Genomic DNA, 18475 nt, shown 5'->3' on the forward strand with positions numbered 1-18475 from the left:
CTGTTGTGGGGTGGGGGGAGGGGGGAGGGATAGCCTTAGAAGATAAAACTAATGTAAATGATGAGTTAATTGGTGCAGAACACAACATGGCACATGTATACATATATAACAAACCTGCACGTTGTGCACATGTACCCTAGAACTTAAAGTATAATAAAAAATAAAACTTAAAAAAAATTAGTTTTTGTTTTGTCTTGTTTTTTAAATCTAGGCTTTCGGGAATAAAATGCCTGACTCACTGGATCAGCTTGGGTCATAGATACTGATAAACCTCTTATGCCTTGAAATTGTAATGGAAGGCAAGTTCAGCCATTTGCCACTTGAGAAGCTGAATACACAAGAGGTGCGGTATAGTGGAAGGAAAGCAGCTGTATTAATCAAATGCCGGCAGTTGAGGAAATGACTGGGTTTATGCCCCTACAAAACCATTTCAAATTTTTGGGCTGACTGTGGGGGTTTAAAAAAAGAAACTTGAAGGAGTTGTGCAAGGTGTAGGTCTGCACATCTTGTTCCAATGACTATCTTGAATTATTGTCTACCTGAACAGAATTCAAGCTGGTATCATCTTCACTGTGGCTGGGTCATAGATTATCCCCTCTTAGTTAATTTCTAGATGGGGGAGAGTTCTACAGCTGGGTTTCCATATCTAGTTTGCTTCTAGAGTAGCCCCGGAAGCTTCTAAACAAGCATATCATTAAATAAGCGTGCATGGTGCTAGGGAGCATCTGGTGGGAAAGGGAGAGAAACAGAGTTTTAAAGTCATTTCAAGGCTATATTCTGAGTTTAGAGAAAAAAAGGTTTTTAAGTGCATCTTAAAACTAAGATACTTGATTACAAAATGTGAATTTTGATGGAAGAGGAAGAATATTAAACAGCTTTCCTCAATTGTTCTTCCACTTGTGCCTGAGTAAGTGGTATCCATACTTGACCCTGTAGACATGGCATTCAATTTTAACCCATCTTCCCTCAGCTTTACAGTAGGGAAAATCATAAGAAGAATTTTAATTTAGCAGTAATTTTTGGCCCCCGATTAATCTAATGGCTAAAATATTGTACCTCTAATACTCAAAGAAGCTCAGCTAGTAAGTAAACTTGGTATGTTATTAATCAAGCCATACATTTCCATTCAGGGCTTTTTATGGTCTCAGCACTGGAATTTTAATGAAAAGTGATTAAAAAGATATGTTCTCTAGTAGAAAAGATGAAAACCAAAGCATCAATTTATTCAACAAACACTTGGGATCTACTACTGTGCCAAGTGCTTAATGGAAAACACGGGTGTTTAACATAAGGTCCTTTATGTTGGTACACACCAAATATGTCTCTCCTAAATGAATTAAACACAAATATTTTATTTTTATAATAAAAACGTTATTTTCCACATAATTGTTATGTTCTTTATTATTAGGAATTCATATCTCTAAAAGACTTGAAAAACTGCTTATGTGCATATGCCATCAAACACTATATCTTCAAAAGAGATATCTTTTGAAGACATTAACAGTATAAAATTCCTCACTGGTGAAGAAAAACATGAGTTTTACATAGCAGATGTTACATTTTAGGATGGATGTATGTGTATAACCTCTCTAGGGAAGTCCTAGAACAAAAATTTAACAGTCATGAGTAAATATGCATGCATATATATATATGCCATCTTGAGCTTACCTGGCATGGATTAGTACCAGTAGGAACTGTTTAATTAGTAATTAATTAAATTTTCTGAAAACATATATAATGTCATTACTAGAAACAAGAGCAAAACTGTATGTTGAATAAAGCAACACTCGCACACTTAAGAAGCAAATGAGTTAACATATAATATTTTCATACTGCCCATCTGCCCACAGAGGGTCTACATCCTCCAAAAAAAGCCAAATATAAAATATAATTTAGGTCAAAGACTATATTAATACAAAAAGGACTGAAGTTTAACTTTCTCTTGTCTCTCCTTCCTTCCTTTTCATTTTTACCCATACACACTTCACTTATATTTAAACTTATTCCATCACAACTTCCTTGTGATTAATTGTAATACATACAATGGTAGAAAAAAAAAATATATATATATATGTATGTGTGTGTGTGTGTATATATATATATATATATATATTTGTTGTTGTTTGTTTTTTTGAGACGGAGTCACTCTGTCACCCAGGCTGGAGTACAGTGGCGCGATCTTGGCTCACTGCAACCTCCACCTCCTGGGTTCAAGCAATTCTCCTGTCTCAGCCTCCCTAGTAGCTGGGATTACAGGTGCCCACCACCACACTTGGCTAATTTTTGTATTTTTAGTAGACACGGGGTTTCATCATGTTGGCCAGGCTGGTCTTGAACTCCTGACCTCAAGTGATCCATTCACCTTGGCCTTCCAATATGCTGGGATTACAGGTGTGAGCCACTGTGCCTGGCCGAAGCAAGTATATTAAAATCACTCTTAAATTCAAATATTAGAATGCTGTTGTTTTATGAAATAGATTTGTAGTTTCTTGTTTTTTTAAATAAATTTAAGTTTCTTTTAAATTTAGAGAGCGGATACAGTGAAACTGCCCTGGGGTGGTTTGCTAGCCATGCCCAAAAGGTAGATTCAGATACACTGTGTGTAAAAGAGCAAGTGAACTAAACTTTGCAATTTGTCTTGTCCCATCTGTTACAAACTTCACAGTAGGGAGTTTGGCATTGTCAGTTGCCTTAAGTGACCGGTTGTGAATGCAAACAAAATTTGTGTACTTTTCCAGTTTTTTGGTAGAGTCAAAAATATATCATGCTCTTGGTGCTCAGTTTTCACTGAGCCTGTGGAAATGGGGTTTATGGTAATTTTGAAGACAAAAGAGTGTGAAACCAATAGAAAGAATGTTTTCTATATCCCCATTGATCTGGTTTAAAATGCTCTCTGTGTGAATCTAAAAACTATTTTAGAAACAGTTTAAAATTAAATTTAAATGATTTAGCCATGAGAAACAAATGCAGACAAAGAGTTTAAGGGAGCTGACTAGCACATACCATTCAGAAGTTTGCTTGTCTTTCAAGCAGTAACCTAGAAGATAATCCATTAATTATGAAAAATAATTTTAATCATTAGTATGGATATCTTTAATAGACATCATCATAACATATTTGGACCCCTTGAAATTGTCTTGTGTGTGAACAAAACAAATTCAACTTGCCTTTTACAGATTTTAAACAATTTTGGAATAAGTTAAATATAAATAAAAATATGTAAAATTAAAATATTAAAAGATCTTTGGAGAAACTAAGCATTAAATCTGTGTATAATCAGACTAAAGTATTTTATTTCAATAATTTTTCTGAAATACAAATTACCTCACATAAAACTCATGTTCCACTTTCCTTAAAAATAAGAGAGTTTATCTTATGTGCTTTAAAGCAAATGGATTATTAAATAATGTAAAAGCTTACTAAATTACCAGCTGGTTGGACTATTTATTAATTAATGAGATAAATTTGAGGAGAAAGCAATAATTATATTCTTTTAAAATGTAAATTGATGACCTAACAAAGTTTTCCATTATATATTAATATCTGTGGTATACAAACATTTTTATGCTATGTATTTCATTTTTTCCTGCTCATTTCTAAATTAATTACAGGCATTAGAGAAGCCATAAATACTAAAAGTCAGATTCAGCTGTCTGCTTTCAAGTGTATCACACCACAATCATAGATATTTGAGAAAGCATAGTAGGAACAATACTTTACATAATTGTATAATTATAACCCATGTTGAAATTAGCAAAGTTAGTCAAAAGAAACATTAAACAGGTTTTCTTTTCTAAGTGTCACAAAGACTTTGTAGAATACTTATATTTATAATGGATAATATGGTTACATTTTGCATTATACTTTAGCTACTAAAGTTATAAATGATCAAGCTTGAATGAATTTTGGAGTCTCACATCTAGTGTATGCTTGTTTTTCTGGTCAGATACATTTTATGTTTATTTTTTTCTCTTCATTTTGAAGATTAAGGAAAGATTACCTTAAGACTTGAACTTGGCACTTTGCATATCTCTTTGATTTATGCAACAGTCTTTCCAAGTCTTGTGAAAAATTCTTCTAAAAGGACAAGGTGAATTACTTGGCTAAGATATAGATGCCAATATATATACAAAGAGAACAAAGCTATATGAAATGCACAGAAGGATCCTGCTCTCCTGCTTGAACATTTAGCCGAAGTGAAAAGCACGGAGAAAGCCAGAGTAACAATAACCACGTGCCTTTTTCATATATGATTCTTAGACAGGATTTCAAACACCAGAAGATGGAAGATCAATAAATTTTGGAAGATTTTATCCATACAAGTTGAGAAAAAGTTAACATATGCAAAATGTATAAATGATCTTCTAAGTGTCTATTGCCTTTGAAAGGTATCATTCTCAAGTTAATTCACCAGTTAATTTCATGTCATCTGAAGTTTCTCTATTAAAATTTAAGTAAGAGGTTCTCATTTGGGAAACAAATAACTTCTAAATATTTCTGAAGAACATTTATAAACATAACCACAGTGTACTGAATTTAGCTTTTACAACTCATGAGAGTCAATTGTGCATGTATTTTCACAACTCTTGTGTTTCAGTGCTGTCACAATAGTGCTTGGAATCGAGTGTGGTGGGAGATTTTACACTACAGAAATAAAAAATTACTATTTTTTAATATTTTATTTAATTATTCCTATCAGCCTATGTGTGTATTTTTATATTTTTATAGACTTTTTATTCCTGTTTCACAAATAGAGTAACTGAGACGGAGAGGTCATCAGCCCAAAGTCATACTGTGAATGGTGGAGCTAGTATGCTCAGGCAGTGTAACTTCACAGCCTTCGGACTTAGCCACGATGCTACTCTGCTTCCCAGTAAATATTTAGTCAAAGTTTATTCATCAGTATAGAATGATGACATTATTTACTGACTGCATAAACCCAAATTATCAAGCACTTTTTCAACATTGTCTCAAAGAAGTAAATTCAATATATCTAACTTGAAATTTAGGAGCATTAAAAAATTAGGAAAGCTATTTTATAGAACCAGAGCTTTTCATGGGGACAGGTGCTAGTATTCTCTGCTCCAGAATTCTGATGCTTAAAATGTTGCCTATTTGTTTTAGATGGGAAAAGAGGGTGTTGGCAGAAGGATCCCTGGTTGGGCAGAGACATGCCAGTTTGCCAGGAATCTCAGCAGACACAGTGATGTGAACGAGCAAGACAAAATGCCAGGTAGAGACCTACTTTACATAGTACTTAGAAATAAAAATCATAAGAAATGTTGAACCATGCAGTGATGAGAATCACTTTTATACCACCCCAAATCCCTTTTCCTGAAATCTGTTTGATGATACTGTCCACATTTAAAGTTTTTAAATATTTTACAAAGTACTTTCATAAAAAGCCAAACAATCCTGAAATCCACCCTTCTCTTGCCATCATTGGTTTTCCTAAGGCTTTGATATCCTCTGCTTCCATTGTTGATTATCCTGTTTTCATCTTTAAGTCATTTTCTTTGGCCTTCTGCTCTTCCCGTTTTTCACAACTTTAATTATTGACAATGATTTCTGAGTCTCCCCTGAGCTCTGGTGTCACATACTTGGCACGAAGTACAGTTAAAAACTTCTTGAATGAATGAGTCACTCTGCAATTGTCTGATGAAAATACCTACTTGGAGGAATTTCATCACCTCAAAGCCTCAAAACAACCGATTGTCTTGTCTTTAAAATAACTACCTTTTCTGAGAATTTCTGTTAATGACAGTGAGAACCAACATTTATTGTGATTATCACATGCCAGACACTTTACAATACATTATCTACTTCTCAAAATTATCCTATGAAATAGATGGTGTAATGAAGAAATCAAGGACAAAAGCACTGAGCAAGTGAAGGAACGGAGATGTGAACCCACGTCATCTAACTCAAACCAGTGCCTCTCCCATCACACCTCAGGCTTGTCTGTTTAAGTCACTTAACCACACTCAGTTCCGTTGGTTTTAACCTGTCAGGTAGAGGCCCAAATAATGACAAATGCAGCCAGTAAAAACAGGACCCAAATTGACAGGTTATTGGGGGTGAACAAAAAGAATTGAAAACTCAATAAAATCAAAGAAAATACATTCGTAACCAAAAATATAAAGAATTAAAGAGATTTTTGAAATAGAGTCAAGATTTGCTTATTTGTTTGAAGCAAATTCCAACAATACAAATATTAGCTTTGCTTGATTTGGGTTGGAATCTGAGTTTTCAGGACCATTTCTCAGATTCTATTAAGAATGTAAAAGAGGCTTAAACAAGGAAGCAACACAGTCAACTAATATATTTTATTTAAAAATTTATTTTCGGAGCCTATAAATGGATAAATTCCAAAATAGTAATACAGAATATTTAACAATATTTTAATATTTTTTTTTACTCAACAGTCTGCCTTTAGGTTTTTCTTTCCATAAACAAATACACTGGATTAAAGCAACAATACTCTTATCTTCAAGTTCAACGTCTGAGTTTCTTGCATACTATTTCCATTTAGAGTTCAGTAATTACTTAACTTCACATTATTCTGTCACAAATGATAATCAAATATCCTACCTACATAGTAAAAATCATAAAACTATTATAAGCCAAGAGAATTTATAAAGTGAATATGAAACAATAACTATACTGATACACATGTACAATAGGCCCTACCAGAAATATGCCAAAATAACAAGCTTTATTTAAAGAATGAGGTCTTTGGGCAGAAAGAAATGAGGGGTCATTATCATCAAAAATTATTAGGAAGATTGTAAGTAAAAAGAAATCAGCCTACGATTTTAACTAAATAAAGGAGAAGGGAGTATATCATTAGAGTTGATACAGTTAGGAAAATTCAATTACCATTCTACCACAAACTGGTTGACTACTTCAAGAGCTCAGAATCAGGCTCTCCAGGCATTCTGTTACTCTCCCACTAAGTTTCCTTACATGGGACATAAACCTGCATTTATGATTACAACAAAATATTATAATGTTATTTAATCTGACAGTTGGCAAATAATAGAAAAACAAACTGGAAATCAGTGGAGCCATACCATCTCACTACCCCTGAAAATAGGGGCTAAAATGAGTCATTAAGAAACAGTATTCAAAGAGCCCTGTATTAACTAATGTGATTTATAAAATAAGCTAAATTCAGCAATTTTCAATGGAAAATGCCACAATATTTGAACACGAGGAATGTTTTGATGCTGATTTTTATCAAAGTGGTACTCCAAGCCATTAAGTTGGAACAAATTCCAAATTCACAATTACATGCATCACCTCAGTTTAATAATCCAATAAATGATAAAAAAGACAAATAAAGAAAACAGCATCATATAGCACAGCAGCTTTGTTTGGCTCCCTCTGGATAAAATCTTCAGTTTGCCCATAGTTTTACCTAGAAATCCAGTTGTGGAATCAAATTGTGAATCCTATCAGAGATAAAGGCAAATAAAATATAATAGTTAGATTCTAAGTCTACATATGCACATCCAAGTAATTGAATAACTGTTACCATAGTACATTTGTAATGACAGTTTTATGTTTAATTAATTCAGGAGCCTGTTGATAACCTTGGATAATCAGCCTGATTTCTCCATGCAAAATACAGTAATACTCTCAGTGAATAAAAAGCTCTTTCAGTGTCCAATAAATACTTCTTTCAGCCCCACAGAGTAATTCAACAACTCAAAACTATTTAGGTGTTATTCGAATTATGTGGATAAAAAAACATTAACAATAAATGTAAGTACTTTGTGCATTATCACACAGATTTTTCTTCCCATTTTTTTGTTGTGTCATTGCTCCCCAAGGTCAAATGGTTGATTGCTACCCAAGTAGAGGAATTCATCCAAAATGTAATATGGTTAGCAGTTAAATGTAATATGGTTAGCAGTTAAATGTACCTTTATTTATTTATTTATTTAGAGATGTAGTCTCGCTCTGTTGCCCAACCTGGAGTGCAGTGGTGCAATCTCAGCTCACTGCAACCTCTGCCTCCCAGGTTCAAGTGATTCTCCTGCCTCAGCCTCCCAAGTAGCTGGGACTACAGGCGCAGGCCACCACGCCCAGTTAATTTTTTTGTATTTTTAGTAGAGATGTGGTTTCACCATGTTGGCCAGGCTGGTCTTAAACTACTGACCTTGGGTAATCTGCCTACCTCATCCTCCCAAAATGTTGGGATTACAGGCATGAGCTACCACGCCCGGCCTTGGACCTTTACTTTTAATATCCTTTTGTTTAGACAGCTGACTTTGAAGTAGAGTCTATTAAAAGTTAAGAGAACATCATATAGAGGTAGTAAAATGTGATAAGGACTATAAATATGGATGGGGAAAAACTACCATATTAAAACATAGCTGGAAAATCCTAAAGATGAGACAGGCCTAGGTATGGACTAGAAATATTACACATACTTTCACAGAAATTTTAATATCCTGAGATGTAAAGGCCCTGGCATAATAATATCCTTTGTACAGCTCAGTGTCTATGTGGCTCATACACTTTAGATCTATGGTTCTTCACCACAGTTATGCATCAGAATCACCGGAGATGCTTCTTTCAAAATATTTATGTCTAGATCCCTCCCTACAAAATTCTAAATCAGTGTATTTACAGACAGAATACATTGTCTCTTCAATACATTTTTAAAGAGGTCCCTAGCTGATTACAGCGCACAAGCTTAGCAAGAACATTGCTTTTGATGCCAAATTCATTTTTGAATAGCACAATTTTAAAAGCACATGGAACCAGAGAAGGTTCAGAGAAGCGTGACATTCAAGATAAACATTAACAAATGGAAGAGGACTCTAACAAGAAAAGGTATATGTTGTTAGAGAGAAAAGGTTCTGGGCTGTTCACATCTATGAGCACTTTTTTCAGACGTGATCCTTAGGAAATGAAGCAAAAGAGTAAGTTTCCATTAAGTGAATGACATTTGGTTGGCTGGATATAAAGTGCTTTTTGATTGCTTGGTTAATAAATTACTAGCAGTCTCTACTATTGAGATCTCTAAGACTACTCAAAATAGTCATTTGTCTTGAGTTTTTAACAATTTTTCTATAAACAGGATTAAAGATATATTGGCTTCCACTTGTTCCTCCCACTTACATGTGTGAGACGAGATGAAAAATGCAAAAGCATGGCAAAAAATAAACCTTATAGTTATTCTAAACACATTAGATACAAATGGATGGGAATCAAGGACTTAGGCTCTCTGTATCTATTTCAAAATGAATAAAAGTTGAAATTCTATTATTTGCAAATATTAGATCAAATTTCTTAAAGTTAAAAACATAACCACTTACCATTTCAGATAATAATTTATTCTGGGTTTTAACTTCATGGCCTATTTCAATGGAAAGCTGTAAAGAAGAAGGTATACACATGATTACTCACATACAAGTATTCAAGGTTATAAAGTAAAAATAATGTCATTCTAAGCATACACATTTTCTGAAACGAAACGGTCTTCTAGACACAAACTCTCTTCTTCTGATACTCTTTCCATCAAGATCAATACAAAATAAATTTGGAATTTGGAATTTCTACTCCTCCCAAATTATGGGCATTTCCTCTTTCTTCTTTAATTTCATCTTAATATTCAATTCCATATTTTAATTTGGTATGTACTACTTCTCTCTGATTCTCTCACACTTGCATGCTTTTATATCTTTATTATATTCCTACAAAAGCTACAAATTCCTACAAATATCTGTATATTTCCTTCTTACATTTTATTTATTATTTATTATATTTTATAAATTACATATTTTTTATTTTTTTTAACTTTTATTTTAGGTTTGGGGTACAGGTGAAGGTTTGTTATACAGGTAAACTCATGTCACATGGATTTGTTGTACAGATTATTTCATCACCCAAGAATTAAGCCCAGTACCCAACCTTCTTACATTTCAAAAGACTGACAAATACCCATACAACCAATTCAAATCTAGACAAAAGTATTTAATATTTTCCTAACGAAATGTTACATTACTTTAAATATGTCTAAATTGATTATTTCCTTAGATTTTAAGGGTTTTTGCTTTAAAATATGGTAATAAATTGAAAAAATATATATATTAGTGTTACTTTCTGAAGCTCCGCAGAAAAGAGCCATAGCTTACAAAACACAATACTATAGGTAATTACGACAGCTATTCAAACTAAAATCTATCTAATACTTTATAGGACAGATTCATCAAAGGCTTCACTTCCAAGATATTTAAATAAACAGAATCATCTACTGAAAATCTTGGTAAACCACTGCAAATATTGTTCTTCATGTGTGTGAAAGCACATGGGATAATACTGAAAAAACCATACTAGAATTCTGTAGATCAGAACATGAGCTTTCCTGCCAGATTTAACAACTCAGAGATAATAAAGTAACTATAAAGCTAGATTGCCCACATTACTCAACTTCTATCACTGTCATTTATGCCAAGGAAAAATATTTCCAGGACATCACAACTTTCTTCTAACAAGTAATCTAAATTATCTACATTAGGCATTTTTTTTAAGGCATTTAATTCTTAAGTCCTTCCAAGTGTGGTATTTTTAAAAGTGGTATTATACAATACTACTCAGTTCATAAATCAACTTATTTTAGTTTAATATGACTTTGAAAACAATCCTGTTTCAAAATCTAAAGGTCTCCAGCTGAATGTAATTCGATTTTCCAAAGATTATAATGAAATACCAAGTAAGTTTTATCAACATGGATTTCTACTGAATGCTTTACAAGTGAACCTCATGTTCATTATAATGCAGTATCAATCACATATATTATTAAAATCATCTTTGTGTAATTCCTTTGCTCAATACTAATTTACTCAATTAACACCACTGATAAGGAATTATGCTAGGTCCTATATAGAATATAAAGAGAGTACAATAGAAAACTTGCATTCTGGTAAATTCCTTTTACATACAAATAAGGCCAATGCAAATCAATATGAATAAGTGCTACAGAAATGGCACAAATGGTCTTATGTTCATAAGAAGAAAAGTTACTTTTTTGTCTAGTAGAAAGCACATACAGATTCTGGAAGTGTGAGAGATAAGATCTCAAAAGCTAAGGCCAATTTTTGAAAGATCTATCTGATTTAATCAAGCTATGAAGCATGAACTTTATTAAATCGTGGAAGTACACTGAAGACTTCTGGGAGTGCAGGATGCAAGCTTTAAAATATTCTAAAAGAGGACTGTGGCAATGATTATATAACTCAGATCATAATGTGCAAAAAACCAGGAACAGATAGGTTAAGAGGTTCTTCCAATACTTCAACTAAGAACACCAGGGGATAGGCCGGGCGCAGTGGCTCACACCTGTAATTCCAGCACTTTGGGAGGCCAAGGTGGGCGGATCACCTGAGTTAAGGAGTTCAAGACCAGCCGGCCAACATGGTAAAACCCTATCCCTACTAAAAATACAAAAATTAGCCAGGTGTGGTGGCGGGCGCCTGTAATCGCAGCTACTTGGGAGGCTGAGACAGGGGATTGCTTTAACCCAGGAGGCAGAGGTTTCAGTGAGCTAAAACCATGCCATTGCACTCCAGCCTGGGCAACAAGAGCAAAACTCCATCTCAAAAAAAAAAAAAAAGAAAAGAAAACCAGGGGATAGTATTAGAACTAGAAAGGCAAAGATAGAAACATCAGAAAGACATTGTAATACTCAGTGACCGAAATGAAGTACAAAGGTAGAAATAAGAAAGACCAAGATTTATAGCTTAGAAGACTGGATTAAAAAAAGCAGAAGAGCTACTTGGGGGTGGAAGATGGACAGCTCTGTTTGAGACATTACAGCAGACAGCACACAGTATATAAAAAACAGCTGGAGATTTTTCTTAAGTATTAAAAAAAAAATCCTATCTTTTGATGTGCCACATTTTCTAACTTACTCAAAGCACAGTCTAAATTTTGAGTGTACTTTGACCTCACAAAACTACAGTATCTGAGTAAACGAATTCCTTAGGATGACGTCAATAAGAATATAGTTTATAATTATATATGTATAGAAATAGATGAATTAAAACACATATAAAATTTGTTATACACTTACAGATTTTATAGCAGTTACTTTGCTTCTCAGACTTTCAGTGAGCCTCTCATTTTCTTCTTCACAGGCACTATACCCGCTATTAGCGTAGCCATAGTTCCCATAGTTGGCAGGAGGTACTCCTTCACCTGCAAGGATCAGAGTCACAAAGGTGATTGTAGAGAAGCCACTTTTGAAACACTGTTAGGAAAGAACTGAAAAAGACCCCTGGAGGGCGTTGTAAACCACATATGTCTCTAATATTCATACTCCAAATGAATTTAAAAAATAAATAACCAAACAGAGATCAGATCAATTCTTTCCACTACCCTCTGTTAACCAAAGAATATTCAGTTCAGTTCATTTTAATACACATTTCTGGACTACTTATTGATTGCTCAGAAGATACAAAAATAGGTACTAATACACAAGGATATTCAGGATACATTCCCTGCTCAAGAGAAACATATATTTTAATAAAAGTTCTAAAAGCAGTAACATCATCTACTGCTAACACTGAAGAAGCATGGCTATGAAGAGGAAGGGAAAAGTGGTTAATACAGCAGGAGGGGAGCTCATAGCAGTGAGGGCCCTTTACTGGCATATCTTTCTCTTAAACAGACAGTTGGACAGGAAAGAGCCAAAGCAGGGAGGGGGCAAATTGAAGCTCTAGGAAAGAGATGGAATGAGTCATGCGGAATGTTAGCTGAGAGTCAAGAGGGAGATTCATTTATTCTTCAACATATATTTGAAGAAGTACCATGTATCAGATCCATTGTTCTTTCTAGGTGCTACTTTTATGGAACTCTAAGGGATAAGAACGTCCACCACCCTCCCTAATGTAGTACTTCACAGTCATCAGGCTATCAAACAACAGATGGAGTGGGCCTTAGACAGTGAATACGTACATAAATATGTTGGGCCATTGAGAGGCAACAGCATAGTTCAGGGTGTTAGTTAACTACACCTTTTTTTTTTAAACATAATTGTTGCCATCAATTTTCTCAGTAAAGCGAGAAAACGGGCTAACTGATGAAGAATGGATGATCATTCAGAATATACAGTAAGGAGAATGAATGGAAGAAAGGGACCGGGACTGCACAGGATTACTAAAGATAAACCAAACTTGTTTGAGGCACTATACTAAGGTGGCTTCAATCCTCCCAGGTGTGTGGTTTTTTTCCTACAGAAGAGTTTATCAGCCTGAGTTAGTCCAGGAGAAGCTGGATGGTTGGACTAATCTGTAGTTGGAAGTTTATAGTATTGGGGTTGCAGAAAAACAGAGCCCCAAGAGGTTGAGACTGCCTGCCAAAAGAGTGGTTGAAGATCTGGATTATGGGGATTAGATTGGACAGATATTGAAGTAGATTCAACAGTGGCTCAAGAATGTGGGGAAAAGGATGATATCGAAACTAAAGGTCTCAGAGCCTGCTGGGCACAGCAGCTCACGCCTATTATCCCAGCTACTCGGGAAGCTGAGGGAGGCAGGATCACTTGAGGCCAGGAATTTGACACCAGCCTGGGCAACATAGCAAGGCTGCATCTATTAAAAACAAACAAAACTAGAGGTCTCCATATGCTCAATGAGCGATGCAGCAGCAATGACAGGAGATAACAGCACTGATCACTGAAGGACAGTCAAGGTGAGAGTAGGAAGTTCTTTCAAGGCACAACACAAATTTCATTTTCCCTATGAAGCAAAACTCTCACTGATTTCTTACAGCTATGATTGTATGTAACATTAATATTGCACTCTGTACAGTACTATAAGGGCAGAGACTAAGTTTGTTTGACTCAAGACTGTATGTCCCCCCATAAACCGACAAACACATACACACTGTAAGGTACACTCAATGAATACATGATGTGAACAAATTAATGAAAAGAATCTGAGTTCACTGTTATTGAACTTTGAATATGCACACCTTTGTCCAGAATGGAGTCATATGCTTCTCTGAAGGCAAAGACAGTATCTCATGCTTCTATATCCTCCGTGTACCTAATGAGTACTTTATATGCAGCAGATACCTATGCAATCTCCAACACCACAAAAACCACAACAAAATATTGAAGAAGTATTTTCCAAACAGAAGAGAGTTGTACTATCTGAATTTTCCTGCTGACACACTATCCATGACACACGATCCATGAAGCTCTCCACATGTGTTATTATAAAAGAACTCAAGGAGTGGGCATATTTTTCCCCCTAGTCAACAATTAAAGTTACCATTTAAAAATGCATTCCTACTCTATTAATCAATGATACTCTGTGCAAACTGTAGTTTAATAAGGGCCAAGATACTTAAAGAAAAGAATAATGTCTTCTTATTTTGTGTGGCTGAGGTTCTCAGTATACAACATTTACCCAGTAAGTAATTACGGACTGGTTGAATGGAAACATTTGACAACTTCACCAAGGAATTCATTCTAAATTTTTTCTTTCCTATTTTTTCTTTCCTTTGCTTAGTTGCTTTTGCCTATATTAATTTTAATTTTAGAGTTCTTCCATGCTGTTCCATTTATTCAAAGTGAAATTCTTGTATTTATTGCCAAAAATATATCAATGCACATTTCTATTAAAGAGTTGATCTTCCCTCAAACTATGACCCATCCCAAATACAATGAAAAAAGTAAAAAACAAATAAAATGCTAGAATTGCTATTCCAAACAGAGCCACTTCCCTTCTGGTGGTGTACTGCTATGAAAAGTTGTAAAAAAGCTAGTGAGTACTGAAGATCATCCTCAGCCTTTGTTTATTTAGATAAATGCTACTTCTTTTGGATGGGTTCTATCAGTAAGCTAACAAAACCAGTTAGAGATTCATGTGAAGTGTGGCAACTTCTGCCTACAGATATCTATCAGATTCACTATGATCCCAAATTTAAAATTTCAGGTCAATATACATTCATACTTTAAAAATAAGAAAAGAAAAAATGTTTAAAAAAAAAAAAAAGAGTAGGTAGTGGGTTCTAAATTAGTGAAATTCTAATTTAACTGGCTGAGCTGAGGTCCAGGAAATAATACTTTAAAAACTTCCCAGCGGATTCTAATGCACAGTCAGGGCTGAGAACCATTACTCAAGTCACTTTCCTGCAATTTAACATGGCACACTGCAGCAGAAAATTGCTCAAAAGGGCCTAGGGGCCTACTGATGAAATCCAAACTCTTTGGCCTCGCATGCAAAGATCTCCACAGTGTGATCCCGCATCACCTACTTCACCCAAACTGGTTTAATCATAATCCCTTATTTCTTTTTAGTTCCTCCTACCTGGAACCCACTTCCCCCACTCTCCATTATTCAAGGTCTACTTCAAATTCCTATGTCTCCACAAAATACACAAGGATCTTCTTCACAAAGTACACAGTAATCTATCTCTGAAATCTCTGAGACCATCCCTTATATGTAGAACCTATCTGGTAATTTGGATGTATAGCGACTACTTTGTATTATAACTTATCTTTGCACATATTTCTACTCCCCACCTAGACTGGAAGCTTTGGGGATCGCAAACCGGGCAACAAACAACTGTATACCTAGAGCTTACTCAAGCACACAATAAATCTTTTTTTGTCATTAATGATGATGAACAAGAAAAACATTTAGACATATAAAACCAAACTTACTCAAAATTCTTTCTTTTTTTTTCTGGCCCCACTTTACCTGGCCCCACTTTCTATGATCCAAGTATTCATAAAAACTTCATTAAAAAAACAAAAAACTTTTTCATACTACAATTTATTAATAAATAAACAAGTCTATGGTTATTGGCAACTTTCATTGACTTTAAATATCTGACACATTGGGCAATTTTTTTTCTTTTTTCAATCTTATAATGACTGAGAAAGGTAACATTATCTTTTTTCAAATGTTTCATTTATTTTCTGAAGTATACTGCACTCTTAATTTAGCAGGGTCTTCTTTAAAAAAAAAAAATCGTGTCCTAAGAGAAAGCTTCAGAATCAGAAAATGCTGTTCTAGTAGCTGTGCGTTACTATAAGGGCCCATTAAAATTCCTTGGGTCTAACTTATTCTTGCTGATGAGCCGGTTTACTAACTCCAAAGGTGAAGATCAAATGTTAAGTCGCCAAACCTTATTACGTTCTACTGCCTTAACCGTGGCACAAGGTTCAGATTAAGAAATCGCTTTTGACCCAGAAGTTACAGTTCCAGGACCTTTAACATTAATGACACGTACATTTATTTACCTTTGTAACTCACTGTTACCAGACTAACGACCACTACTACTGTGTTTTGCGTGCAACCACCCACTCTTCAAATTCCGCTTCTGAAGAAACTAAGATCCAGGGCCAGTAGAGAAACAGAAACCGGAGTCGGGCTTTGGAAAACATAGCAGTGTCCATAACCACGCTCAGGCAATAACACTAAAACACTCGACCACTGAGATGCCACCTGTACACACCCATCCCCAGTCCACTACTTTCTCTAGCCTACCATCCAAACTTGAATCTGACTCAGACTTAAGGAAACTCCAAGGATCTGGGACAAATGGTGTGTTTCCACTCGAGTTGACCTACAAAGATCCCCTCTAGACATCCTGTTTTTTGGACCAAATGCCATGAACAGAAGACAGGTTTGATTTCTTTCCGCGCCCAGCATGGCCGGTTCTAGGGCCCCGAACTTCGAACCTCAGCCCTCTTCTTACCCAGGCCTGCACGCCTCATCCTGCCAGAGGAGAGAGAGAAAAGGCGGGCGCGGGGCGTTGGGTGAGTAGGAAAGATCTGTGACCCGGACCGCGTCTTCAGTACCAGGGCCGGGCGAAACACCAACTTCCTCCTCTAAAGCGCCACGACATCAGTAGAGTCTAAACACCGCGCCTGCTGATGGCGTCACCAGGGCGCTCATTGGAGCCCTGGGAAGAAGGTTGAATGGCATTCTGGGAAATGTAGTTCACCGACGCATAACGTGTTGTTGAGGGCGTGGTGTGAGCCAGGTTCCAGGGGCGGCCGGGGCTTCCGGAAAAGGGGGCGGCTTCTACTGCTGCTCCGACTCTGGATTTCTGATTCAACGTTCCCGCTGCTCCGCTCGCGGCTCCAGGTAGCTGCTTTCAGTTTGTTAACCACCAAGATTAACCGAGCAGATCTGCTCCTCTCGACCCACAAGAGGGTGGTTGGGGTATCTTTCCTGATTCAGCCTCGTACTCCCTCTCACCTCCAGAGGCAGTTGAGGGAAAGTTAGACAAAACTTTGTTCAGGTTTCTCAGTTTACAAACAAGTAATCCGACACCCACAGAAGTAACCGATTTGTGCCTCGTAGTATCCGGTAAAGGAGAGAAAACCAGGTGCCTTTGAGTAGGACTCCTGCTCAGATAAGAGCCAACTAGGAAAGGCGCGGGGTCTCGCCGGAGGCACTGAATAATTTGTGAATAGTTAGTTCCCTGTTACTGCATCTGTTGTACTTCTAGAAGGAACCAAGACTTTTAGTTGTTATAGGGACCAAAGGACCCCTAAACTCCCTCCCACTTAACTTTTTACACAAGGCAGTGTGCCAATTTAGGGGTTTAAAAGTTTGCTGGCGAGATGGAGGTGTTATTGGTATCGGGGTTAATCCTAGAATTTCATTTTATCTCACAGGAATATCGTGAGAATACGATGAAATCATCGTTTTTGAAGGAAAAAAAAAAAACAAACCCTGATACACAGGAGGCCATCAAAATCCATTGGGTGTCTGCGGTTTTGTTGTTGCTGCTGTATATATGGCAATGGAATCGTCTCCACACTAGAGATTTCCTAATATGTGATCTCTGATCACTTAGCGTTTCCTCATATTTTCCCAGGACGTTATTAACATTGACTATAACAGTGGCATAAGTCTCTGCGTTAAGTTGCTTTGGTAAAAAACACACGAAAACAATTTTTGATAAGAGTTATTAACCTGGGAAGGAAGCTTTATCCGATAGTGTTTTGATAGAAAAAAATCTCCATTTTCTAAAAGCAATGGAATTAACTGAGCATAATATCAGGGACAATTATTACAAATAAAAGATGAAGATTCAATAAAAGAAATGATAGCTAGGTGTCCCTTTATGACTTAAAATCTGTGACGTCCTCTGGTTAAAAAAAATGCATGTTATATAATTAAAACATGTTTAAAAATTGTCTTACTGAAGGTTTGCTGATAGAAATGTAGAAACCGTTATTTCTGAAAATATGTTAATATTTACCAGAACTAACCATTTAGATTACATAAAATATACTCTTTCCTTTAAATGATAGGAAGACATAATAATGAAATGTAGTTACAAGGAAAACATATAATGTGCTAAGAATATAACTGAAGTAAGGCAAAGCTAGTTCATATTGAAGTTGTTACCTAAAAAATCCAAATTATTGTTTTCAGTTACCATTGCCAGTATCGAATTAGGATAATCTCATCCGAAAAAAAATTTGCACTCA

General features: G+C 35.6%; 1 protein-coding gene across 3 annotated transcripts; it reads right to left on the reverse strand.

Annotated features, from left to right (window-relative positions):
- Positions 1-6305: 6305 nt before the first annotated feature.
- On the reverse strand, positions 6306-16898 carry BET1 (Bet1 golgi vesicular membrane trafficking protein). Of its 3 annotated transcripts, XM_011955079.1 has the most exons (5): positions 16726-16891; positions 12086-12210; positions 9330-9386; positions 7421-7454; positions 6306-6979 (listed from the first exon to the last, which is right to left on the reverse strand). In XM_011955079.1, the coding sequence occupies exons 1-5, from the start codon at positions 16742-16744 to the stop codon at positions 6963-6965; spliced, it is 252 nt and encodes an 83-aa protein (XP_011810469.1). In that variant the 5' UTR covers positions 16745-16891; the 3' UTR covers positions 6306-6962. The 3 variants fall into 3 exon arrangements, with proteins under 3 accessions (XP_011810469.1, XP_011810468.1, XP_011810467.1); XM_011955078.1 differs by having other exon boundaries at positions 6306-7454; positions 16726-16898; XM_011955077.1 differs by having other exon boundaries at positions 6306-7454; positions 12080-12210; positions 16726-16885.
- Between the last annotated feature and the right edge of the window lie 1577 nt (positions 16899-18475).

Source organism: Colobus angolensis, unplaced genomic scaffold (assembly GCF_000951035.1).
Source record: "Colobus angolensis palliatus isolate OR3802 unplaced genomic scaffold, Cang.pa_1.0 Scaffold394, whole genome shotgun sequence".
Classification (NCBI taxonomy): domain Eukaryota; kingdom Metazoa; phylum Chordata; class Mammalia; order Primates; family Cercopithecidae; genus Colobus; species Colobus angolensis.

What these genes read in the sequence shown, in the direction of transcription:
- BET1 (XM_011955077.1), bottom strand. An exon ending in CTGCTATAAAATCTGTAAGT is followed by an intron (nt 9,387 to 12,079) that starts GTATAACAAATT and finishes TCTTCTTTACAG; the next exon opens with CTTTCCATTGAAATAGGCCA. An exon ending in ATAAATTATTATCTGAAATG is followed by an intron (nt 7,455 to 9,329) that starts GTAAGTGGTTAT and finishes TATCTCTGATAG; the next exon opens with GATTCACAATTTGATTCCAC.